General features: G+C 43.4%; 2 protein-coding genes across 4 annotated transcripts; one reads left to right on the top strand and one right to left on the bottom strand.

Annotated features, from left to right (window-relative positions):
- The first annotated feature begins 3121 nt into the window (after nt 1–3121).
- Nucleotides 3122–6894, top strand: LOC144459917 (butyrophilin subfamily 2 member A1-like). Its single transcript, XM_078164731.1, has 3 exons — nt 3122–3305; nt 3946–4293; nt 5881–6894. Exons 1-3 carry the CDS (start codon nt 3122–3124, stop codon nt 5961–5963), a joined length of 615 nt encoding a protein of 204 aa, XP_078020857.1. The 3' UTR covers nt 5964–6894.
- A 7136-nt stretch (nt 6895–14030) lies between these two features.
- LOC117246013 (uncharacterized) lies at nt 14031–26189 on the bottom strand. Of its 3 annotated transcripts, XM_078164278.1 has the most exons (11): nt 25789–26189; nt 25632–25667; nt 24776–25039; nt 24454–24696; nt 23986–24189; nt 20844–20939; nt 19693–19791; nt 19388–19483; nt 18239–18337; nt 16502–16591; nt 14031–15420 (listed from the first exon to the last, which is right to left on the bottom strand). In XM_078164278.1, the coding sequence occupies exons 1-11, from the start codon at nt 25817–25819 to the stop codon at nt 15377–15379; spliced, it is 1302 nt and encodes a 433-aa protein (XP_078020404.1). In that variant the 5' UTR covers nt 25820–26189; the 3' UTR covers nt 14031–15376. The 3 variants fall into 3 exon arrangements, with proteins under 3 accessions (XP_078020404.1, XP_078020405.1, XP_078020406.1); XM_078164279.1 differs by lacking the exon at nt 19388–19483 and having other exon boundaries at nt 14032–15420; XM_078164280.1 differs by lacking the exons at nt 18239–18337; nt 19388–19483 and having other exon boundaries at nt 14032–15420.
- Between the last annotated feature and the right edge of the window lie 476 nt (nt 26190–26665).

Below are 26665 nucleotides of genomic sequence, written 5' to 3'. Positions count from 1 at the left end.
ATTGTGTATTTTGTAAATGTTAGATTTCAAATTCTAAATTTCTCACATGAAATAAAAATAAAAATGATGAACATCTTTTCTCTCTGTGTTTTCTTTCCTTGTTATCATGTGGTTTTGCCTGTGGCTTCACTTTCCTCAGAATAAAAACCTCACCGACACTACTGTGACATGACGTGAGTAACCCTCTGACATCAGCTGCAAACATAGCCAAGCCTCCAGGGGTGGAGCAGTGATTTTAAATGTGGGGGTGTTCCAGGGGTGGCACATGAGCACCACATCCTGCCTGCCTTTGGCTGTTTCCCTCACCAAAATTAATGCTTCCAGACAGTATTCAGAGGTTCTTCCAACATAGAGTCGGTCATTATGAACTGAGAGTCATTCATTATGAACATGCATATTTATTAAAACAAATTTAATCTGTTATCAATTTTTAATATGAACATATACCAAACCATATCATTGTAGGCTACCTGAGAACTGAGACAAGACATCCACACATAAAGTACAGTCAAGTAATGAATATCTTTCTTTTTCAGGACAACCTGGAAAATCAGAATATGTATATTCATTCATGTGACATCATTTAATTATGTCACCTGAATGGATCAAAAGTTATATGACTACAAAAACAAAAGAAAAAATTTAAAAAATTAACCGGGAATTGAATTTCACAGAATTTTATTTTTAAAAAACACACATATCAACAGTTATCAATTTATCTTTATTTTATCATGGAGGCTTATTAGGCTATTCCTTTCTTTTCAATTCTGGCAGAAAACTATCTTGCCTCAAGTTGATGTTTGGCTGCTCCTGATTGGATGCTACCGTCAAAAAACAAAAGAAGAAGAAAGAGTAGCATCTGATTGGTCGAGAGACTGACCAGAAGTCCTCATTGTTTACGTCAAGCCCATAGACTGTTTATAAAAAAGGTCAAGCCTCACAATGGAGGTCCGGTATCATAATTTACACGTTTTTAATCACAAAATGTAATATTTAATTATCACGGTGGATTTACTGTAGCCTAGGCTACGAGGTTCTTGGGAGAGAACAAAAACCTCTGCACTTAACGGCTGGATTGAAAACTTTCTCGAAAAGTTTGTCCTGAGCCCACTGTAGATCGTCAAAAGAGTCAGCTTCTGGTCACAGTTTTCCCCATTAAGTTCCTTTGTGTGGTGTGGTGCGGGCTGCGGGGGAGAGCAGGGTCTCCGCCGACAGAGAGATGATGTTAATTTGAGGGGGCGGCGGAGAGCCGGTTTCCTCTGCATTCACTTACATGACAACTTGACTTGAAAAAGAAGTCAATTTTCTGCTGCTGCCTCTTCCTTTTTGGCATCTCTGCCTCCTTCTTCTCTCTGTTGTGTGTCAATGTTGTTCAATGTCAGCCATCGATGAGTGACAAAAGCTCTGACTGACCTAACTTCAAATTTCGCGGGCCGGCGGCCGGTCGCGGACAACAGTCTGTGATTGGGTGAATGTCCATTCAATTTGACCAATGCCTTTTCATGCAGCATAAGGGGGGGTGAGGTGCGCTCCATTTTTGTATGCTGGTGCACTGTCAGGGTGGGCAAACGGGTTTACCTTTGGAAAATGTGGGGGGGGGATGAAATCATCTTGCTGTAAAAGTGGGGATAGACAGTGTTTTATTGTATTCACTAATGTCCCTCCTCTCACACTGTCCTCAACACTCATGTGTCTGTCAGAGAGTAAAGAACTTTTCAGACGTGACAGAAGAAGTTTACTGACCTTGGTTTGTTGTGCAGCTCAGCAGCGAGGTCACAACTGAGGACAAAGAACACTCAGGTTAGTTTGAGGTTTCACATGTAACGAGACATCTAAACTTTGTTTGTCGTACGCAGACAAACAACCATGCATTGATCAAGTGTCATGAAGTCTTCCTCACCCAGCAGCCACTGTAACCATGATTCCTCCATTTCATGTCTCGCTCATCTGAGATCAGCGCATGAATGTTAACTGTTCACACTGAGTAAAGCCCACCTCCTTCCTCTGTGTGTGTCTCTGTTGTGGGTTGGTGTTGGCAGGAAATAGGCCTTTTGTTCAACGTGTATCTGTATCTCAGAGGTCATACATGTCTGAACAAACAGAGTAAAGTAAAACTAACGGCTTTAAAACATCACAAATGAGGTCAGACCCAGCTGTCAGTGGGTGAGGAGTGGGAAACACCTGGACAGGTCATGAGTTTATCACAGCCGTGGGGTGGACACACACACACACACTCACACCTCTGGGACATTCAGAGTGTCCAGTCTTTGGACAGTGAGAGGACACACACACAGACATGAGGACATGTAAACTCCACACAAAGGTGGATTCAGACCTCGTGTCCAAAAACAGCATTAAACTAAAAGTTTTCATGTCTAATCAACAACATGTCAGTCACACTGTTTGTATGTTGATGTCATACCAATGATGTGATCAGATCATCTATCAAACATTATTATATGATTCAAACCTGCAGCTGGAGCAGTCGTACCCTTCCTCACTGTCCAGTCCATTGATTACACCATCATAGTCAGCTGACTGATGGAAACTGTCAAAGTACGATACACCCTGATATTAAGAATAATGAAGGACACCTGACTGAACCCAGAGGACAGTTTGGGGACGTCTGAGTGGAACTGTGCACTGAGCCCTGATGGCTGGTTGACAGAGGTGCACATGGAGGTGAACAGTAGAAGCAGTGTGACTGTGAGTCCAGCAGAGGGCGGTGTTGACTCTGGTTCATATGTTACACAGGGTGACAGTGAATGCATCATGTGGATGATGATGGTGATGATGATGATGATGATGATGATGATGATGGTGATTGTGCTGCTGTTGAACTGCACTGAGTTACAATGAGAGGTGTCTCTATTATTTTGTCCAGCCCGTATCAATCAGCTCAATAACATAACAGGAACATGAAATGACACATGTATATTCTTCAATAAGCTGAGCTGTATATAGCTGTAGATATCTCATGGATTTGACAACTTATTTCTAATAAACATGTTCATATGTTATTAAAGTGAACTGTCTGACTAAATGAGCTGTTCAACGCGTCACAGAGACAAGTCACGTCTGAAGTAGGAAGACTTTAACTTTCAGTTCTCTTCCTGGTCTGATGTCACATGTGAGCTCCGCCCACTCAGACAAAACCAGCCCTACCAACCATTTTTCAGCCAGTTCACTTCAGACACAGGACTCAACAAGCAACAGACAGAAGCTGCAGCAGCAGATAAAGATCCTCTCAGCTCTCATGGCTCCATTCCTGCTCCTGTTGTTCCCTCTGTGTGCAGCAGCTTCTGGTAAATATCAGCTTTTATTGTGAAGAGATTCATGGAGATATTATTTCTGACCTGAGTAATGAAACAATGTCTTGTTCTAGAAAATGTTTTGACTGTTTTTGTGAGGAGTGTAAATAATAATAATAATAATAATAATAATATCTACACCACATATATATTGTTGGATGTGTAGTTAATAAGTGTTGTAACTTTGTCAGTGACTTCAAACACAATCATCATGATCATACAAACTGTTTCACGCTGCACAGTTTGGAGAAAGGTTTGTAGAGGAGAGGTGAGACAGGGGGAGGAGCATCAGGCTGTGCTGTGATTGGCTGAATGATGACAGAGTTGAGGTGATGACGTATCAGATGAACCTGTGTTAAACACAAGCAGAGTTTTTGGTTGAAGTGTGAAACAGTGAGATCAACTCAGAGAGATGTTTATTAAAGACACACTGAATGAACTGAATGAAGTTTAAGTGCAAAGTGCAGTCCAAATGTTAAAGCAGCTTCATGTGTCCCAACAAATCTGACACTATCAAGTGTGTGTGTGTGTGTGTGTGTGTGTGTGTGTGTGTGTAGAGACCTCTTGTTTAAACTCTCTGTACTTTACAGATGGAAACACTTTTTGACTCTGGATGGTTATTATTGTTTTTCAGACCAACATGTGACAGTGCACCCTGGAGATAACGTCACTCTGAGATGTGAGGCTGCTGATGTCTCCATCAGAGCTGTAGAGTGGACCAGACCTGACCTGGAGCCACAGTACATCCTCTTTTACAGACACAAACACTCAGACCCAACCCACCAGCATCCATCCTTTACAGGCAGGGTGGAGCTGGTGCACAGAGAGCTGAAGGACGGAGACGTGTCTTTAACTCTGAAGAATGTGACCAGCAGAGACTCTGGAAGATACGAGTGTCGAGTTAAATCAGGTGGATCAAGACGTACAAAGAGAGCCATCATTAAGACTGATCCAATCACAGTCATCTACCTGGAGGTTACAGGTGAGTGTGTGGAGCTCAGTGTGTGTGTCTGTGTAGGCAGACCAAACGTCCTCTTTTGCCCGGACATGTCCACTTTTCACGTCCTGTCCGGGGGGTTTTTATAAACTGATGATAATGTCCGGTTTTCCGTGTGTGTGTGTGTGTGTGTGTGTGTGTGTGTTAGAGTGTGGCATGGGCAGCATATTTCTGTCCGAACCCGAACCGAGCCCGACATTATTTAATGACACTGAGCACTGAGTTTGTGTCACACAGTGGTTACAGGCTATTTAACAGGCCGGGCGTGCTCTGCGGAGAGGGAGACCTCCGTGTTTGAGACAGGAGCGGGAGGCGGGAGGTCCGACGCTTCCAGCGAGAGGAGAGGGAGACATAAAACAAAATAAGATAAAATAGGAAAAACCTGTCTCCCTCTTTTATTTTATTTTCAGCGTTTAATCAAGGCGGAGGCGGGCGGCTGGAGGTCCGAGACTTCCAGAGAGGAGAGAGGTAGAAACAAACAGCCAATGTGTGTCTGTGTGTGTTGTGTTCAGGTGTTGTCACGTAAATAACGGCGCCCAAGCAATAAACAGGACAGACAATAGGATTTTATTTATTTTTACACTACATTTTCACTGAAATCTGACCAAATCCGACCCGAGCCCGAATACTATTTATAGCTACATTTTTGACCAAACCGGCCGACTCGTCGGGCACCGTCGGGCTCGGATCGCCACACTCTAGTGTGTGTATGTGTCCCCTATTGGGGCCTATCTGAATTTCTGTCTGTTACGTTCCAACTTGTCTAGGAAGTTTCAGGAGTAACCGTAATAATTAAATAAACAACACATACCGGAGAGGCAAAAAATGAAGCGCTGGTAGGATTTACGTAAGCCAAATGTTTTATTAACTAAACAAAAATGTAAACTTGAACACAAAACAATCCTCCAAAAACTGAGGATGATAAGTACTAACTATGAACTGAAAACAGTCCACTCAAAAGGAGGGACGACAATGCACAATCAATACAACTCAGAAAACACCGGATCTTAGACACTAAACGGAAAATCACTACACACTAACACACTGCGAGGAGGTACACTAAAACACGTGGTGGTGAGACGGTTCCCAGGAGCACTAGCGGTCCACTGACAGCTGGCGGCCTCGGTCCACTCTCCCTTATCCTCTCCCTGATTGGCACCAGCTGCGAGGCACCATTCCGGGAACACACCTGCAACACGCACCTGTAACAAACACAAAGACACCAACACACACACACACACACCACAAACTCTACGGCATGTAACACTGTCTTTGAGAGATAGGCCTATTATTTTGTAATATAACTGAATTTTCTATCCATACATATAAATTTTAAATATATTAAAATGTTAAGGCATCTTTGAGTAAACTGCGAGTATCATTTAAGTAGGCTATGTTGTGGCCGGCCAAGTGTCCTCTTTTCTGGAAATCAAAATATGGTCACCCTATGTCTGTGTATCAGGTTGGAGCTGCAGTTTATTCCTGAGAGTCAAACATCAGAAATACACAAGACAAATGAAGGCTGTTCAACTAATCACACATTTACTGACTCTGATTTATTTCTATCTGCAGATTTAAAGGATGGACACTCCACTCCTCTACACGTTGGACTGGCAGCAGTTTTTGGAGTTGTTGCAGTGCTTCTTTTACTGTAGTGTTTGTTGCTGTCTGGAGATATAAGAGACGTAAGGACCAAAGATCAACACAGTCTGCTGCTGCTGATGAAGCAGGAAACAATCAGCTCATGTTTACCTCTGCTGTTTGAGACTCTTCAACATGATGGTCTGATTCAACCAATCATGTCTCTCCTCCATGAATCAGTGCCTTATGGTGGAGGAGGGTTTGTGTACCTGTTGATCCTGGGAGCACTGAGCTGCTGGTAGGGTCTCCCAGAGCAAACTGGTCCCAGTGGAGGGTCAGACTGAATGTGATTCAGATGTCCACCCTTAACCAGAGATGGAAAGACTAGAATATTTTATTTAAGTGAAAGTACAGTTAAATTAAAGACACTTAACTTTGGTAAAAGTTCTGCTACTTGGAAAAAAAACATCAACACTTCAAAACACTAATTACTCCCCTCCATGAATCACGACCTCAACAAGTGCTGAAAGCTACTGAGCCTCCAGTGTTTCTAAATCTCTTCATCTGAAGCCTTTAATCAATAACACAACACTGAGGAACAGAAGACATGTTGACTTCATGTCACTGATGACATGTTACAGTGTATGTGTTACTGTAACAGCTGATCATTGAGGTTTTTAAGGCCAAACAGCTGCTCAGTGTCATTAATGTGAAAGAAGTGATGTTGTTACAGTGTGTGTGCAGAATGAGTCAGACAGGAGGCCTCGGCTTTATATCATGACTTTTAAACAATGTGCTGAAGAAAACTTAAGTGTGTTTAACTGAAGCTCTGTAACTGACACATGAAGCTGACCTGTCTGGACCTGTCACTGTAAACGGACATGATTAAATGGAGGTTAATGCTGCTGCTCACAGTGTTCACTCTGCCCCTCCCCCACCATCTCACTCTGAGACAGGAAGTCTGTTTGACGATTCACTGAGAATAAAACTGACACTGTGTTTTTATTCAGAGCTTTTCACTGTGTGTTATTCTGCAGATTGAAGATGAAACTTGTTCTGGACAGACTCTGGAAGAGATTAGTATCATTCACAGACAGCAACTCCTCCTCCTCCTCCTCCTCCTCCTCCTCCTCTTCTGTCCCAAAACTAAACACTGCAAATGTTTGAATTCCAAGTGGAGGAAAATAATTCAACCATGACCTCAGAGCTGATCAGGAGAGTCAAAGACTGACAGTGTGTTTGCTGTAACAAAGACACACCCTGTTCTCCATTTTATACCCTTTACAATAAGGTACACACAATTAAAGTAGTTACTGAGGAACTAATGAAGAACTAACTATTAGTTAATGGTCAGTTCTTCATTAACTCATGATCAAAATTCATAGAGGAGTGAGTTCACACACACTTTGGTTGTTTGTTTGTGTATTTGTATGTACATGATAGTTAAATGTGTGTGTCACACTGTGAGTCACTGTCTGTGTGTGTTCACAAAGGTCATACTAAAATCATGCAGTTAACCCCTTCATCACTTGAGTCTCCTCCTCATCCTCACTGTGGACCATCTGGACTAAACACAGTGGGAATCAGCTCTCAGATCAGATTAATCTCTTCATCATGATGAAGACTCCATGAAGGTGTGTCTGACTGGGTGTGTTTGTTTCACATATTTTTCTTGTAGTGTAAACACAGTCGTGATTTATGAGTGTGTGTCTGTACACAGAAGATCCTGAACGTGTCAAAATGAGTTTCAGATCAAATGTCTGAACTGAGCTGAATGGTGAAGTAAAACCTTTACTCCAGTAACAGTAACTAACAACACTCTGAGAATACTCTGTTACAGGTCACATTCCTGCATTTAAAATGTAACTGTAGTAAAAGTATGATCAGGAAAATGTACTTAAAGTATTACAGTACTGTAAAGTGTCGTCTGTGACTGTAACAGCAGGATGTTACTGTTGGAGTTGAGGTGGAGCTCATCCATCCTTTTTCATCCGCTTATCCAGGGCCAGGTCACAGGGGCAGCAGGCTGAGCAAAGTATTACAGACGTCCCTCTCCCCAGCAACACTTCCCAGCTCCTCCTGGAGGACCCTGAGGTGTTCCCAGGCCAGATGAGATATGTAATCCCTCCAGTGTGTTCTGGGTCTGCCCCGGGGCCTCCTACCAGTGGGACGTGTCTGGAGGATCCTGATCAGATGTTGATCCGCCGACGCTAAGATTACTTTCAGTCGCTCCACAGTTGTAGATGTTGTCAGAGTTGGGAGGTTTGCCATTTCGAAATATCGTGAGTAGTAGTCTACCACCACAATATAATGGCCATTCCTCCACTGAAAGATATCAGCTGCGACTTTTTGCCATGGTCGTGCTGGTAGGGGTGTGGCCATTAAAGCCTCTGTCTTTGTCTGTGCATACTGGCAGCAGATTTCACATCTTTCCACCAGCTCTTTGATTTGTCTTCCTGTCTTCCTGGCCACCACAGGGACTCTTGTGCCCTTGCTACACACTTAGTCACTCCCTGATGACCTTCATGTAGTCTTTCCAGCATTTCCCCTTGTATGCGTCCAGGGATCAGAATCCTCACTCCTTTGAGAAGCAGGCCCTCTGCCATATGAATGTCATTTCTCTCTGGCCAAAACGGCAGAAGGTGCTCGGGGACGCTCCTGTGAGGGGGCCAGCCTTTCTCTGTGTGTGTCCTCAGCTGCTTACAAACGCTGCCTGTGTTCTGAGCTTCCCTGATATGAGCTAGTTTAGGTTCAGTGGCCGGTAGATGCCGTAGAATATGGTCATGTAGGCACAGCATTCATGTTCCAAGCTGCTGTTGGCCTCTCTGTTTTCTAGTCCTTCAGGGGCTCTAGAGAGAGCGTCTGCAGTGACGAGTTGTTTGCCTGGGACATACATGATTCTGTAGCTGAACCTCATCAGTCTTAGCCTAAATCTGAGGATTCTTGGAGGTAGATCATCTAGGGACCGAGGGCCTAGCAGTGAGATTAATGGTTTATGGTCCGTTCTCACTGTGAAGTCCAGGCCTAGCAGATATGAGCTGAGTTGCTCACAGGCCCATGTTGCTGCTAGAGCTTCTTTCTCTATTTGTGCATACTGGACCTCTGTGGGTGACAGGCTCCGTGATATGTACACCACTGGTCTCCACCTGCCGTCTGCTTGCTGCTGCAGGAGGACCGCCCCAAGTCCATATGAAGAGGCATCCGCCGATACCATTGTCTCTTTCTTAGGACTGTATTGTGCTAGGATTGAGGGTGAACTTAGCTCTTTTTTAATTTTTTTGCGTCCCATGTCCAGGTGCTGTCGCTTTTTAACAGGTCACGTAATGGTTTCGTGAGGGTTGGTAGGCTGGATGAGAACTTGCCTACATAATTCACCATTCCCATAAAACGACGGACCTCTTCCACATTGCGAGGTTCCGGCATTTTCTCAATGGCGCTGATTTTGTCTGGATCAGCCTCGATTCCTGTTGCGCTTACAGTATGTCCTAGGAATTTCACTTTATCCGTTGCAAATTGACATTTTTCATTGAGAGTAAGGCCTGCTTTTTCACACTTTTTAAGCACTTCCTGCAGCCTTTCGTCATGTTCAGCTCTGTCCTTTCCATACACTAAGATGTCATCCGCATGGCACAGAGCGCCCTTAGTCCCTGCAATGATTTGGGAGATTCTCAACTGAAAATGTTCAGGTGCGGAGGAAATACCAAAAAGGTAGCCGCTGGAAACAGTATCTTCCGAAGGGGGTAATAAAAGTCGTTAAAGGCTGTGATTCTTCATGCAGAGGAACCTGCCAAAAACCAGATGTTGCGTCTAGTTTTGAGAAGACTTTTGCCCCTTGTAGTTGTGCTAATGTCTCATCAACTGCGGGTAATATGTGTCTCTCCCTGCAGACACTGTTATTGAGTCGGGTGAGGTCCACACATATTCGGGGTTTCTTATTTGGTTTCGGGACCACCACCATTCCTGCGCACCATTCAGTTGGCTCCTCGATTTTTCTTATGACCCCCATTGATTCCATCCTGCTTAACTCTTCTTTAACCTGGTCCTTCATGGGTAATGGGACCCTGCATGGAGCTGAGAGTGCATAAGCAATCACTCCCTCTTTTAGTTTTATCTTGTAGCTTCCTTGTAGCTTTCCCAGCCCTGTAAACACTTTTGGGAACATAGCCTTGTACTGATGGCTCTGTCCCCGTTTCTCCTCCTGAACTGAAGCTACTTATTGAATCAGGTTTAACTATATTAAAGCAGGGAGTCCCATTAGTGGCATCACTAGGTTTGCTACAACGTACACATTCTGCTTTGTTTCCTTTCTTTCAGTTTTCATGTGTGCCCTCACTATACCCAAAACCTTTAATGGGTAGTTATCGGGACCTTTAATCTTTTTAGGTGGTTTCCTCAGCTTGCCGTCCCGCTTTCTGGAGTACATGGAAGCTGGAATGGCTGTCACTGAAGCTCCTGAGTCCAGTTTAAACCTTATCTGCTCTCCATTCAGGCTGATATCTTTTAACCAGACCTCATCTTTTTCTTCTGTGTTAACTGTCCCCATAAATGCTATGTCATTTTCTGTATCACTGTCCACTATAGCTTCTACTCTTTCAATCAATCAATCAATTTTATTTATAAAGCCCAATATCACAAATCACAATTTGCCTCACAGGGCTTTACAGCATAAGACATCCCTCTGTCCTTATGACCCTCACAGCTGATCAGGAAAAACTCCCCAAAAAAGCCCTTTAATGGGGAAAAAAACGGTAGAAACCTCAGGAAGAGCAACTGAGGAGGGATCCCTCTTCCAGGACGGACAGACGTGCAATAGATGTCGTACAGAACAGATCAGCATAATAAATTAACAGTAATCCATATGACACAATGAGACAGAGAGAGAGAGAGAGAGAGAGAGAGAGAGAGAGAGAGACAGAGAGAGAGATGCTGGACAGACGGTAATAACAGTAGCTTACAACATTCATGAAAGTAATAATATTATAGTTATAGTTCTGGCTACTGTGGTACAATATGTTGAAAGTATATATTAATATCTGACAGTATACATGTGTGACAATAATCATATGTGTATAATAACAGTAGAAGTGTGACTAATGACTAATGATGGCAGCAGCAGCAGGAGGCATCTGGCAGGACCACGGCAGCAGCACAACCACACACGTCACGCTGTCCAGGCACCGCTGTGATATGAGTTAATCTGAGAGACAGTGGAGCACAAAGGCTCCGGAGAAGAAGCCGAGTTAGTGACATCCAGAATGGCCGAGTTAGCAAGATGCAGTAATAGAATACGAGAGAGAGAGAGAGAGAGAGAGAAGGAGAGAAGGTGCCCGGTGTATTATAGGGGGTCCTCCGGCAGACTAGGCCTAAGTCAGCCTAACTAGGGGCTGGTACAGGGCAAGCCTGAGCCAGCCCTAACTATAAGCTTTATCAAAGAGGAAAGTCTTAAGTCTAGTCTTAAATGTGGAGATGGTGTCTGCCTCCCGGACCGTAACAGGAAGATGATTCCACAGGAGAGGAGCCTGATAGCTGAAGGCTCTGGCTCCTGATCTACTTTTGGAGACTTTAGGGACCACGAGTAACCCTGCGTTCTCAGAGCGCAGTGTTCTGGTGGGATAATATGGCACTATGAGCTCTCTAAGATATGACGGAGCTTGACCATTTAGAGCTTTATAAGTTAACAGTAGGATTTTAAATTCAATTCTGGATTTTACAGGGAGCCAGTGCAGAGAAGCTAAAACAGGAGAAATATGAGCTTGTTTCTTAGTTCCTGTTAGTACACGAGCTGCTGCATTCTGAATTAGCTGGAGAGTTTTTAAGGACTTACTAGAGCTACCTGATAATAGAGAGTTACAGTAATCCAGCCTTGAGGTAACAAAAGCGTGGACCAATTTTTCTGCATCTTTTCGGGTCAGGATAGGCCTAATTTTCACAATATTACGCAGATGAAAAAATGCAGTCCGTGAGGTTTGTTTTAAATGAGAATTAAAAGACAAATCTTGATCAAATATTACTCCGAGGTTTCTTACGGTAGTGCTAGAGGCCAGAGCAATGCCATCTAGAGAAACTATGTCATCAGATAAAGAGTCTCTGAGTTGTTTGGGGCCAAGAACAATAACTTCAGTTTTGTCTGAATTTAACATCAGGAAATTGGTGCTCATCCAAGTTTTTATGTCTTTAAGGCAGTTATGAAGTTTAGTTAATTGATTACTTTCTTCTGGCTTCATCGATAAATACAACTGTGTATCATCCGCATAACAATGGAAATTTATAGAGTGATTTCTAATGATGTTACCTAAAGGAAGCATATATAGAGTAAATAGGATTGGTCCGAGGACAGAACCTTGTGGAACTCCAAAACAAACTTTAGTACGTAAGGATGATTCATTATGAACGTCGACAAACTGAAAACGATTTTTCTTACATTTCCGACACTCTGCTTCTTCGGCTGGGCACTGTTTCCATGGGTGTTGTGGAGTTTTGCCACACCTCTTACATCTTTCAACAAAGTTTACCATATTTGGTTTGGATGTTGACTGCTCTGGCCTGCATGGGGGAGTTTGTCTACATTTTGTCCTCCCTCTGCCTGTGTTTATGGCATCCACATTGGCACCTTTAATTTCTGGGTGTTCCTCTCGGAGCAGTTGCTGTTGTTTCTTTATTTCTTCCTGCTGCCTGACCTGTGTTATTGTCTTTGCCAGCGTCAGGTTGGGGTCTAGTTGAAGCCTCTCTGACAGCCTGGAGTCTCTTATCCCGACCACTATGCGATCTCTTATCATTTCCTCTTTTAAGGCGCCAAATTTACAGTGCTCTGCCAGTTTATGCACATCTGTAATAAAGTTCTCTGCTGACTCGCCTTGTTGTTGCTGTCTGCTATTAAACTTGGCACGTTCATAGATCACGTTGTGCTTACCAACAAAATGTTCATCAAAGGCTTTTCTCACGTCCTCATAGACTGCCTTTTGTTGGTCTGTCAGTGGCAGTGTGCTGAGAATGTCGTCGCTCTTGTCGCCCATTACGTAAAGGAGGGAGTTGACTTGGTAATCTTCTGCTTTTCCAGTTAGCCCTGACGCTAGTCTGTACCTCTCGAACCGTCTTATCCATTGCGGCCATGAGCTGGGCTCCTCAAAACTGAAGTTACCGGGAGGTGCTATGGAGAATATTTGATCCATCACATCTCCCCGTCTCTCCCTGGGCCACTATGCGCCTCAGCTGGTCACCGTTAGCTCCGTAGCTTTAGCTTAGCCACTGCGCCAGCCAGGTAAACAATGCCCGTTTCTACCGGACTATCTCAGACACTTTCTTCCCTAACTAACACTGCCCTGTACCTACTTTTTACTCACAGTAGGTTTGCCGCTTTCTGACACCATGGAGAAGGTTTTATAATCCCAAAAAGAGTCAGGAGACTTCAGGTGTGTTTTTCATACCGCTGCTTTACTCCAAGCTTCACATTACCCCTGTTACATACGTCAACACTCTCCAACATAACTTCCAGGCACTGCCTAGCGGGCACAAGTGTTATTACACTGAACCTCAGTACAGCTAGCGACTAGAAAATGAAGGTCTGGCACCAAGCAGGCTGAAATTTTGACGCATAGGCTACTTCTTCTTTTTGGGAGCCATTTCATTCATTTTCAGTTTGTAATGTCCCGCCTCGAGCTTGGGCATGGACGTGAGCTTGAACGTGCGCAGTCACGCACAGCACACACAGCAGGTCGGGCGGGGCCGTTTGGGTTGGGTTGCCAGGTACTACGACACAGAAAACACCAATTTGACTCATATCACTATGAAATCAGGAGAATAGCGGGAGAAATTACCAACTGGGAGCAGTGCAGGAGAAAGGGTTGAAAATAGGGAGACTCCGGCGTAAATCGGGAGTGTTGGCAGGTATGCTTCTGTCTTTAATGTATGTATCTATAAAAGTCCCTCCGGTTCATGTTGTCATAACCCGGCTCTTAGGCCATGACACATACTGGAGAGTGATGTTAGATTAAAGGATATTTATTGTAACAAAGTAAAGTATGGAGTGCGGCCAGTGATGTAGATGTGAGTGACGTGAAGCGAAAGAAAACAAAACAAAGGCCAAAGCGTGGGTGGAGGGGGGTGATTCCAATTGAAATAACAGCCAGAGTAACACTGGGGCTGATGCCTTCAAGAACAGGAAAAACAGTCACTGGTAAACCACAATCACTTCAGTGCTTCGGGGCCATCAAAAACCATATCATCTTTATTTCTTTATGAACACTGAACACTTTATTGTGTGTGACTGTGTTTAATGTTCAGGAGAGAAAAGGAAACACCTGCCTTCATTAATCAGTCATTGAACGCACCTCCTCTCAGACACCTTGTTTGTTTGTTTATTTGTTGAGTTTTGTTTGTTTGGTGAGGAGTGTGTTATCACACTGAACATGTCTGATGTTTCCTGTCATGAACACACACACACACACACCGTCCTCTCTCCCTCGGTGCTTCAGCTTCACCTCATCCAGAGCACGAGCTCCACCTGGTGACGACATGTCTACTTCTGCACATATTCTGTATCATAGCAACCAGACTCCTGGTAGACACGCCCCCCGTCAGTCACTGATCAAACACAGCTGCGATGTGACGTCACCAACAGGTGTGTGTGTGTGTGTGTGCTGATTGAGGCTGACATGCTCCTGCTGGATGATCCTCCTGTTCAGGTGTAGCAGGCTCACAGAGTGACATCACACAGGTGAGAACAACAACACGCTCTCTGTGATCTCTGTTGGTTCACATGTTGAGGAGGTCATCACCATGGAGACGGCAGGTCACACAGAACATGGACACAACTGATCAGCTGACATTGATTGATTGATCAGTGAGTGACTGAGACAGTGGAGCTGCAGTACGACTCAACACCAGCAGGGGGCAGAACATTAAGATGAGAGAAGTCCTGCAGGCTGCAGAGCGACACATATGAGTTCAGTGTGTGTTTGAAAAAGCTGATCGATCAATAAATGTGTGACAGCAGCAGATGTGTGTGTGCAGTGAAAATGTCAAAGAGAAGCAGCTGCAGTCTGTTTCAATAATTGGACTACAAAACAAAACCTCTACACACATACACACACTCTGTACTGAAGCTGTTTGTGTGAGTTTCCAGCTTTCCAGTGAGATACCAGAGTTTATTGATCCTGCAGAGACACCACTTGATATCAATATCAGAGCAGTAAAGTTCATTATTATCAGCAGCTTCTGTTCAGTAGAAACATGTCGGTGTTCTTCACCCTACTGAAACACTACCACCTAAACAAATAAGTATTTAACAAGTTATTTATCCAAAGAAAAGTAAAACAATAATGTGTAAAGTGAAGCTGTTTGTCTCTCTGTAGCTGCACCAGTCTCATTTAACTTTCACATATAGAAATAAGAAATAAAGCCCATGAATGTCCTGAGGTGTGAGGGGCTGCGGGGACCAGTGACAGGCCAGCTGGATTCACTGGTTGGACTGGTGTGAAGGTGTGAAGGTCTACCTCAGTGAAGAGTAGACGACCTGTGGCTCTGCTGGAGGCTCTGAACACACACACAGTTTAAACAACATGAGAAACTGTTGGAGACAAAGACACAAACACTTTATATATTATTATTATTCTATATGATCTATAATCTGTGTGTAAACAGGAAGTCAGTGTCGCGTCATGAGCTGTAATATAACCTACACAAATAACATTAGTCTAATGTTTATAATGTGAGGTGAAATATAATCTAAAGTCTTGTTATCAGACAGCTGCATGCTAACGTTAGCAGCTAATATCTAAAGCCAGAGTGTTTCTCAGCAGCATGTTGTTTGGCTCGCTTCATGTCTGGATAAGGACGGTGCTTTCTAACACTGTTTATTCAGTGTTTCTGTTTGCTAGCAGAACACCATTTCCCATAAGCCCACAGACCATCAGGGGTCACACACAGTGGCCATGCCATGCTCCTTGTTAACCTGCAGCAAAATGTATCTCGTGGATGGAAAAATATATTTTTATTTTTAAATAAATTTTAAAACTTAGTAAAATGTGAATGTAGCAGAGACCACAGCAGAGCTGCTGTCCGATTCCACATCAAGAGAGAGACTCTGTGCACATTTACACATGAGGAACAGCGTAACTTCATCGAGTTCATCAAGAGAGTTCAGTTCTGTCAAGTTGACAACTTCATTTTTCAGTTTTGATCTTTGCTGCAGTGATACTGTGTAAAACATGAACGGAGCAGAGATCAGAGCAGAGCTGCTGTCCGACTCCACATTTACACATGAGGAGCAGCGTAACTGCATCGAGTTCATCAAGAAAGTTCAGTTCTGTCAAGTTTACAACTTATTCAAGAAGCTAAAAGTTTAGTTGTGTTTCCTCTCTCAAGTTTATAACTACAGTTTTTAGTTTTGATATTTGCTGCAGTGACATCACAGCAGAAAACTGCTCTCTGCTCCACTTTGCTGGATCCATCATGTAAACAGCAGTGCAGCAGGCATCTGGCTTTTTGTGCTTGTGTGTTCAATTCAGAGCTGGAGTCAGGACGTGGTTAGCTTAGCTTAGCACAAAGACTGGAAGCAGGGGGAAACAGCTAGCCTGGCTCTGTGGTAGAGTTCAGTAAAAAAGAGCAGCTGTACCTCTCCTCCTGTTCAGCCTGATCTCTATTTGTCCATAACTGACGTCTTCTTTTCTTCTCACTGCTGAGTAAACTGCAGCTGGTTCCCTCTCTGAAAAATAAAATACATGCAACTTATATGAACGTACATTACTGCAGGTAGTGCACCTGATACTGTTACTGTTAGCTTAGGACTGCTAGCATTAGCACCAGCTACTGATAGCAATATAAAGACAATTAACACTACTGCTGTGTGATTATTGTTCATGTTGAATTATTATCAGATTTGTTATGGACTCTAAAATGGCTGCAGGTTGTGGGCGCTGCTGTGAACAATGAAAGACCAAATGTAACTGGAGGGTATTTATCAGAAACAGGAAACTGGACCACCACATAGCTGCTCACTGCGATTAAAAGAACGTTTGCACATTAAACCACAGGGTACAAAAGACGTCACTGTCAGGTAAAGCAGACGAGACTATCGTGAGAAACCTGACCAGCCTCACGCCACAGCTCACTGGAATCAACAGGAGGAAGTAGCTGCTGTGGTTTTACATGTACAGTTAAAAAAACAATATTAGAAGTCAGTTTGAGGCGTAGGAAACTTTGGTCTGCGGCTTAGCTTCTATGCAGCGATCTCTGTTGGCGGCCATTTTGTTTTGTGTGTGTTCACACTAGTGTTTTTGTCTCTCCTTTTTTCACACACATTTATACACTCACACTTGAATATAGTAACTTGTTAGGATATACTGTGTGTTATTTAGCTTTCTTTCTTTTGAATAAATGTTAACCTCTACTGTGTCAAAAACTTTACTATTGGTGTGTCATTTTGGTTATAGTTATTTTGATTATTAATTAATAAGTATTTTTAATGATCATTAATCTTTCTGATAGTCATTTGAATACTTTGAACCATGATTTCCCGCCATGGGAATATTAGTGGAATATTCATGTTCATGAGTCATGTTAACCGCTCAGTAGGAATATGGTCTTTTTTGGAATAAGGGTGAAAACCAGAATATTTTGTGCATGTAAAGTCACTGTAGTTTATTTTGACCCAATCCCAGATACACGTCACTGCCACTAGAGCACCAGATGTGTATCAGTCCACCACTGAAAATAGTCCCAAACATGCATTATTCTCTCGTTTTTTGACTAAAGCTACAGTGACCAGCTGAACTCTTCTGTCTTCTTCTCTCACAAACTACAGTTGGTCCACGATGGGCTGAATCTAAATGTCCACCCTCTGGACCTGCAGACTGAGCCCTCGCAGACTTCACCTGTACGTAGAGTGACTTATTTACTGTCATCACGTGGAGTCTGCGAGGGCAGAGACTGCAAGTGACTCTTTTACTCGTTGCCATGGAAACGTCCAACTATCTCTGCTGTCATATTCATATATATGTCATATAAGTTGATGAACAGTGCTGAACTCATGTGTCCCTGCTGATAACGAGATATAAATCACATGTATAGCCTTTTTTGGTTGTTGAAAAACCCACAATGTCTCATCCGTATTGCAATGAATTGTGGGTTATTAAATCAGGGACACCTGCTATAGTCAGCACCCCAAGCGGACTCTCTGGAAGTCTGCAGAAAGTCCACTTGAGGCCCCTTGTGGACTGGATGAGTTGTGACTTTGGAGTCCTCAGCACTCCCACACGTCCCGGGAATGTGCCCGCAAAGTCTGCGAGTCTGCAAGTGTGGTGAAGTGCGGCCATTTGGATTCAGCCATGGAGACAAAGACAAACAGCTGTACCTCTCTTCCTGTTTGATCTGATGTCTTTGAAGACTATTTGTCCATAGCTGATGTCGTCTGCTCTTCTCACTGCTGAGTAGACGGCAGCTGGATCGCTCTCTGGGAAATAAAATACAGATTACATTACTGCAGGTTCTACAACTGATACCAGAACAGTTAATATAAGCACTGCTGCTGCTGTAGTCAACATTAAACAAAAATAATCCAGATTATATGAGCTCCTACTACAATCAATAATTATAATGTATTTAATATAGTATTAGAAAAGGAAGTAGTTGATCAGTTAAAGCAGCAAATATCAGGAAATAACTCAAAGACAGATGTGTGAAAGGTCACTTGGTAAACCGAAGTGCAATTTATGTTTTGATAATTTTTAATTTTAATTTTTAATTTTTTTTTAAAGGAAAAGGCTGAAAACAGACCCAACCTATGAGACGAGGACTTAACCACAGAGCTGTGAGCTTTTCTAAAGATAGGTCGACATGTGGTCGACATGTGGAATACAAATGTGAGTCAACATTTAGATGTAAATACTAACATTGTAAAGTGTTGGAGTCACAAACGTGAACACGGACTAAATGTGACACAACAAGGAAATGAAAAAGAGCATTTAAGTATTAACATTGAATAAACTGATTAAAAACAGTGTTTGTGTAAAACAGTCTAACAGTTCCCTCATTTTGAGATATATGAAATGTGATCAGAGTATAAAGAGATGTGTAAATCTGCACATTTATATTTGGTTCATGTTATTTGTTTGTTCACAGCCCTGCGGTGAAATGTGTGCAGGTTCACATTCAGCTGAAGTATTTTTATCAGACACTGGAAACTGGACGACCACAGAGCTGCTAGCGCCTGTTAACCACAGGGTGCAAAATGCACACATGCAAAGCACAACACACACTTAAATACACCACTGCAGTCTGAAACTTCATGGACTAAAAACATTGATTTACACGCTTTATAAAATATCCTCAATTGAAAAAAGTCCTGATTTTACAAAAGGTCCTGTTAAGTTCTACAACTTAGAACAGTCCTCACAAGGATATAAGAACAAAAAAGGTCACACACACACACACACACACACACACACACACACACAGTCACCGTCCCTGAAAGTCCCCTTAAAATCAATAAAACCATCATTACCTTTGCTCCGTCTGATTGGCTGTTGTAGATTACGTGATATTTTGACATCACTGTATGTGATGTCATCTCTGATGTCATCATCTCCAACTTCAGCAGCTGTAAATGAACCAAAATAAACAGAAATAAACAATTTTAATCCTGATGTTTGAGACAACATGAAAAATAAATGCTCAAATGGGGCTTATTATGCTTTTCCTTGTTTTCTGTCATGTTTATAATGTTTCAGTGTCTGATGTTAAACGTGGAAGCGTGGTGAAGTGCGGCCATTTGGATTCAGCCATGGAGACAAAGACAAACAGCTGTACCTCTCTTCCTGTTTGATCTGATGTCTTTGAAGACTATTTGTCCATAGCTGACGTCGTCTGCTCTTCTCACTGCTGAGTAGATGGCAGCTGGATTGCTCTCTGGGAAATAAAATACAGATTACATTACTGCAGGTTCTGCAACTGATACCAGAACAGTTAATATAAGCATTGCTGCTGCTGTAGTCACCATTAAACAAAACTAATCCAGATTATATGAGCTCCTACTACAATCAATAATTATAATGTATTTAATATAGTATTAGAAAAGGAAGTAGTTGATCAGTTAAAGCAGCAAATATCAGAAAATAACTCAAAGACAGATGTGTGAAAGGTCACTTGGTAAACTGAAGTGCAATTTATGTTTTGATAATTTTTAATTTTAATTTTTAATTTTTTTTTAAAGGAAAAGGCTGAAAACAGACCCAACCTATGAGACGAGGACTTAACCACAGAGCTGTGAGCTTTTCTAAAGATAGGTCGACATGTGGTCGACATGTGGAATACAAATGTGAGTCAACATTTAGATGTAAATACTAACATTGTAAAGTGTTGGAGTCACAAACGTGAACACGGACTAAATGTGACACAACAAGGAAATGAAAAAGAGCATTTAAGTATTAACATTGAATAAACTGATTAAAAACAGTGTTTGTGTAAAACAGTCTAACAGTTCCCTCATTTTGAGATATATGAAATGTGATCAGAGTATAAAGAGATGTGTAAATCTGCACATTTATATTTGGTTCATGTTATTTGTTTGTTCACAGCCCTGCGGTGAAATGTGTGCAGGTTCACATTCAGCTGAAGTATTTTTATCAGACACTGGAAACTGGACGACCACAGAGCTGCTAGCGCCTGTTAACCACATGGTGCAAAATGCACACATGCAAAGCACAACACACACTTAAATACACCACTGCAGTCTGAAACTTCATGGACTAAAAACATTGATTTACACGCTTTATAAAATATCCTCAATTGAAAAAAGTCCTGATTTTACAAAAGGTCCTGTTAAGTTCTACAACTTAGAACAGTCCTCACAAGGATATAAGAACAAAAAAGGTCACACACACACACAGACACACACACACACACACACACACACACACCGTCCCTGAAAGTCCCCTTAAAATCAATAAAACCATCATTACCTTTGCTCCGTCTGATTGGCTGTTGTAGATTACGTGATATTTTGACATCACTGTATGTGATGTCATCTCTGATGTCATCATCTCCAACTTCAGCAGCTGTAAATGAACCAAAATAAACAGAAATAAACAATTTTAATCCTGATGTTTGAGACAACATGAAAAATAAATGCTCAAATGGGGCTTATTATGCTTTTCCTTGTTTTCTGTCATGTTTATAATGTTTCAGTGTCTGATGCTGAACGTGGCCAAAGTTTCAAATAATAAGGTCAACGTGTGTCAGAGTAAAAACCACAGGAGGCTTCAGACCGTTCTGAATGAAACAAGCTGACGTCAGCTCGTCATGGATTCCTCTATGTGCTCATCTGCTCCAGACACGCTACTGCAGGTGTTTAGAGGAAGACGAAGGATATTTAGCTCACATGACTGGAGCCTGGGTTTGGTTGAAGGTGGCAGTGCTGTTTGGGCTGAGAAAGCCATGTGTAAGTAAGGTAAAGGAGGTTATTGGGTTGGTGCGGGGAGCAGTGAGCCCTGGCATTAGGGGAGTGTCTCTGAGATGCCAGAGATCACTGTCTAGCCTCCTGGAGGTGTCGTGGGACCAGCTAGATGAAACACTGGTGAAAGGAGGTTCCCACCTGATGACCCCAAAGACATGTTAGTAATCACTGCTCACTGGTCTGTATAGTTAAGCCTTGCCATATTAGCTTATCATAGGGCTTAGGAGGTTATTCACTGACTGCTGATCCTTTTCTAGAGCACAAACTTCTTGTGTTTATTTGAATGAATACATCACATACACTGCTACATGTAACTGCATGCTAACGTCAGGGAAACATTACATACACTGCTACATATAGCTACATGCTAACGTCAGGGAAATATTACATACACTGCTACATGTAGCTACATGCTAACACCAGGGAAACATTACATACACTGCTACATGTAGCTACATGCTAACACCAGGGAAACATTACATACACTGCTACAGCCGCACTCCAACAAACCAAGAACAACCTGGCTCACTGCGATCGACAAGTCGGGGCTCCCAGGAAAACTCAAAGCCTGGATGTACCAACATGGAGTCCTGCCGAGACTTCTGTGGCCCTTTCTTGTCTATGAGGTGCCTATGACACTGTGGAGGCGCTGGAAGGAACCACCACCCAGTTTCTCCGGAGGTGGTTGGGGCTCCCTCGGTCCCTGTGCAGCATTGCCCTGTATGGGCATTCCACTAAGCTGCAGCTTCCCATCAGCGACTTGAATTCAAGGTCACACATGCCAGGGAGGTCATGATGTACCGAGATTCCTCTGATGTTAAAGTCACCTCAGCAGGAATCCTTGTAAAGACCGGAAGGAAGTGGAAGGTACAGGAAGCAGTTGACAGAGCGGAGGCACAGCTACAGCACAACATTTTGGTTGTGGGGCGGGTAAGACTCTGCAGTTTTACCAAATCACACTATGACAAATCCAGTGGGAGGGAGAAGCGTCAACTGGTGCAGGATGAGATACGAGCAGAGGTGGAGGAAGACCGCCGGACCAAGACAGTCAGCATGTATTAACAAGGCGCCCAGACCAGGTGGGAGCATGCTGAACAGTGTAAGATCATCTGGTCAGAGCTCTGGAGAGTCGGACCTCAGAACATCAACTTTCTCATCCAGTCAATTTACAACGTTCTCCCCAGACCAGCCAATCTGCATTGCTGGGGCTTGGTAGACACTCCAGCATGCCAACTGTGCCAGAAGAAAGGCACTTTGGAGCACATCCTCAGCTGCTGCTCGAAGGCATTGGGGGACGGGTGGTACTGCTGGCAACATGACCAGGTCCTTAGGGCCTTGGCAGATACCGTCAGCACAGCGATTCAAGTACCAGCACATCCCCAAGCAGTCCATCACCTTCGTCAGAGCTGGGGAGAAGGCACAACATCAGCCAAGCGCCTCTGGAGGGCTTCTTGTCACCGCACGGGACTGGCATCTCCAAGTCGACCTGGGAAGGCAGCTCAAGTCCCTTTAACACACCTCAGCCACTTTGCTCCGCCCAGACATGGTGTTAACATCGGAGCCAATAAAGCAAGTGATCCCAATGGAACTTACTGTCCCCTGGGAAGACCGGATTGAAGAGGCCAATGAGCGGGAAAGGACCAAATACGCAGAACTGGTGGTGGAGCGCAGGAACAATGGCTGGAAAGCCCGTGTCGAACCAATCGAGGTTGGGTGCTGCAGATTCGCTGGCCAGTCATTGCGTTGAATCCTCAACCTCCTTGGAGTAAAAGGTCAGCTGTGCAAAAGAGCCATCAATAAACATCCTCAATGCTGCTGAATGAGCCTCACGATGGCTGTGGATCCGGAGGGGGGATCCGTGGAGTAGTGGGCCACTTGGACACAAGTCGGGGACTGATCACCCCTGGCTGGGTCGCCCGGGCGAGGGTGTCTGAAGATTAAAGACCCCAAACACCCTGTGACCTCGGGTTCATCACTGAGGATGTGTCCAAGTAGCACCAGTAGGTGTATTCTAGAACATGTAGCTACATGCTAACGTCAGGAAAACATGTCATCTTGGTTGCTGATGTTGACTTTGGATCATATTCCTGCTGGAACGTGTCCGCCCATGTTTAGAAGCTTTTATTGGTGATTTTTTTATGGTACAATGTTGCTCTTCTCTGTTACAATCGTTCCCCGGCTGCAGTGACGGAGCAGAGACGCAGAGATACAGAGGACCCAGAAACAATGATCAGAACAGACGAGGCTTTTTGGGGAGGGGGTCTTAAAGAGACAGGAGGTAATACGGAGCGTCTCAGACAGACAGTGGACGCAGGTGTTCCAGCACAGACAGTATGAGGACAATAAAGTGTTTTTAACATTAAAACACGGAAACAAATGAAAACCTTAAATACAAGTATGAAGTATGAATGAGCAGAATAAGTCCCCTTTAAAGAAAAATGATCATCTACAATTTCAAACTTCATCTGCTGAGGAAGATCATGTGATACAATCAAAAGCTCCAGAGTGAACTAAATGGACCTCGTGGTGAAGATGTTTGTTAACAACAGAAAAGTAATTTATGAGAAATCAAATGGACGTTTGACTTCAGGAGTCAGTTTGTAAATAACACTGAAACACTGTGTGTCTGTTTTGTGTCTGTATCTCACCTTTAGGTTTCCTGTGGATGCATCGTCTCACCAGTAGAACCAGCAACACCAGCAACACCAGCAACACCAGCAACACCAGGGCACAGACAGGTGAAACCACAGATGGTAATATGGAGTCAGGAGGGGAACCAGAGGTAGGTTTAGGTGAGGAAGAGGAGGAAAGACCAGAAGTAGATGTAGGAGGACTTGTAGTGGAGGGTTTCCCTAAAATCAAAAACAAAAAAAACAATGAAAAGCACAACTTCACTTATGTCACTGTTCCTCTGATGCAGTTATTCAGATTTTAAAGTCGTCTCAGGTTGTTATTTTGCGTTCCAGATCCAAAAAAATAAACAATCAGAAAATAATTCCTAATATTCAGCTTATTAATGTGAATGTTGAATGCTGACACACTTGTTTCTTTGCTGTTTGCAAAGTTAGAAATGTTGTCAGATTATGGATATTAATAATTATGTTTGACCTCCTGACCTGTGACAGTGAGCCAGCTGGGTGGAGACTCTCCTTGACCTGTGATGTCACACTTGTAGAGGCCCTCATCAGACCTGGTTACATGGCGGATGGTCATGTGACCTGCAGGCTCAGTCCTGATGAAGGAGCCATCTTTATAGAAAGCAGCTGGGAGGTTGGAGGACGTCTTTGTTTTACAGTGCAGAGTGACATCATGTCCCTCCATCACAGGGAGGACAGGACTCTGCAGGATCACTGATCCACCTCAACACAGAGACAAACTACAGCATTTCATCCATTTACACACAGCTTCATCAACACTGACTCCACAGTCTGATCTTACCAGTGACACTGATGGTGATGCTCTTACTGGTTGCTCCCTCTCTGGACTCACACCAGTAAACTCCACTGTGCCATAAGAAGATGAAGCTGATGTTACAGACAGAACCAGCAAGTTTTCCCCAGTCAGCTCCACATTCAGTTCTGGTGTCTTTGGTTGTGTTCCTCCTCAGAGTCCATCCAGCAGAGCTGTCGTCCTCCTCACAGGTCAGAGAGACAGACTGTCCTTCAAACATCTGAGAGCTGCTGGGACTCACAGTCAGAGAGGCTGCAGGGAGGAGGAGGGACAGAAAGATGCAAATAGAGATGATGAGCTGCATTTTTGACAAGACTTATTGTGTCACATTGCTGATATTCCAACTGTCTCAGTGTGTGTTCACTGCTGATCTGTGTCAGTGTTTCAGCACTGAGGGCAGGCAGTGAGCTGACAGACTGACTCTTTCTGCATGTTGTTAAACGTCACTGTCACAGTTGGTGTTAAACACACAGCAGAATATCTGGTGACATGTGTTTCTCATAAATAATTTATTTCCTGTTTATTGATCTCTGATCAATACTTTCATTCAGCTCCATCATCCTCCTGTTATCATGTCATCTAGCTTCAAACCTGACCTTCAATAGAAGCAGTTTTTCTCCTCTGTTAGCCGGAGCATCATGCCATGCAGGTTTGTGGATAACTAAACCTTTTAAATGATCATTTTTAGCTTCGGCTGTTCAGTCTGTGCAGACTGCAGCCACCAAAACTGCACTCAGTGTTTTATTGTATTCACTAATGTCCCTCCTCTGACACTGTCCTCAACACTCATGTGTCTGTCAGAGAGTAAAGAACTTTTCAGACGTGACAGAAGAAGTTTACTGACCTTGGTTTGTTGTGCAGCTCAGCAGCGAGGTCACAACTGAGGACAAAGAACACTCAGGTTAGTTTGAGGTTTCACATGTAACGAGACATCTAAACTTTGTTTGTCGTACGCAGACAAACAACCATGCATTGATCAAGTGTCATGAAGTCTTCCTCACCCAGCAGCCACTGTAACCATGATTCCTCCATTTCATATCTCGCTCATCTGAGATCAGCGCATGAATGTTAACTGTTCACACTGAGTAAAGCCCACCTCCTTCCTCTGTGTGTGTCTCTGTTGTGGGTTGGTGTTGGCAGGAAATAGGCCTTTTGTTCAACGTGTATCTGTATCTCAGAGGTCATACATGTCTGAACAAACAGAGTAAAGTAAAACTAACGGCTTTAAAACATCACAAATGAGGTCAGACCCAGCTGTCAGTGGGTGAGGAGTGGGAAACACCTGGACAGGTCATGAGTTTATCACAGCCGTGGGGTGGACACACACACACACACTCACACCTCTGGGACATTCAGAGTGTCCAGTCTTTGGACAGTGAGAGGACACACACACAGACATGAGGACATGTAAACTCCACACAAAGGTGGATTCAGACCTCGTGTCCAAAAACAGCATTAAACTAAAAGTTTTCATGTCTAATCAACAACATGTCAGTCACACTGTTTGTATGTTGATGTCATACCAATGATGTGATCAGATCATCTATCAAACATTATTATATGATTCAAACCTGCAGCTGGAGCAGTCGTACCCTTCCTCACTGTCCAGTCCATTGATTACACCTTCATAGTCAGCTGACTGATGGAAACTGTCAAAGTACGATACACCCTGATATTAAGAATAATGAAGGACACCTGACTGAACCCAGAGGACAGTTTGGGGACGTCTGAGTGGAACTGTGCACTGAGCCCTGATGGCTGGTTGACAGAGGTGCACATGGAGGTGAACAGTAGAAGCAGTGTGACTGTGAGTCCAGCAGAGGGCGGTGTTGACTCTGGTTCATATGTTACACAGGGTGACAGTGAATGTATCATGTG

Source organism: Epinephelus lanceolatus, chromosome 22 (genome assembly GCF_041903045.1).
Source record: "Epinephelus lanceolatus isolate andai-2023 chromosome 22, ASM4190304v1, whole genome shotgun sequence".
Taxonomy (NCBI): Eukaryota; Metazoa; Chordata; class Actinopteri; order Perciformes; family Serranidae; genus Epinephelus; species Epinephelus lanceolatus.
This window is presented reverse-complemented; position numbering and strand designations above follow the sequence as displayed.

Excerpts from the sequence above, each read along its gene's own strand:
- LOC144459917 (XM_078164731.1), top strand. The coding sequence starts at position 3,122 with ATGTCACATGTGAGCTCCGCCCACTCAGACAAAACCAGCCCTACCAAC. Across the intron at positions 3,306-3,945 it reads TCTGTGTGCAGCAGCTTCTG|ACCAACATGTGACAGTGCAC; the intron begins GTAAATATCAGC and ends ATTGTTTTTCAG. Across the intron at positions 4,294-5,880 it reads CATCTACCTGGAGGTTACAG|ATTTAAAGGATGGACACTCC; the intron begins GTGAGTGTGTGG and ends TTCTATCTGCAG.
- LOC117246013 (XM_078164278.1), bottom strand. The coding sequence starts at position 25,819 with ATGGAGGAATCATGGTTACAGTGGCTGCTGG. Across the intron at positions 25,668-25,788 it reads ATGGTTACAGTGGCTGCTGG|TTGTGACCTCGCTGCTGAGC; the intron begins GTGAGGAAGACT and ends CTTTGTCCTCAG. Across the intron at positions 19,792-20,843 it reads GCCAATCAGACGGAGCAAAG|AGAGCAATCCAGCTGCCATC; the intron begins GTAATGATGGTT and ends TTTATTTCCCAG.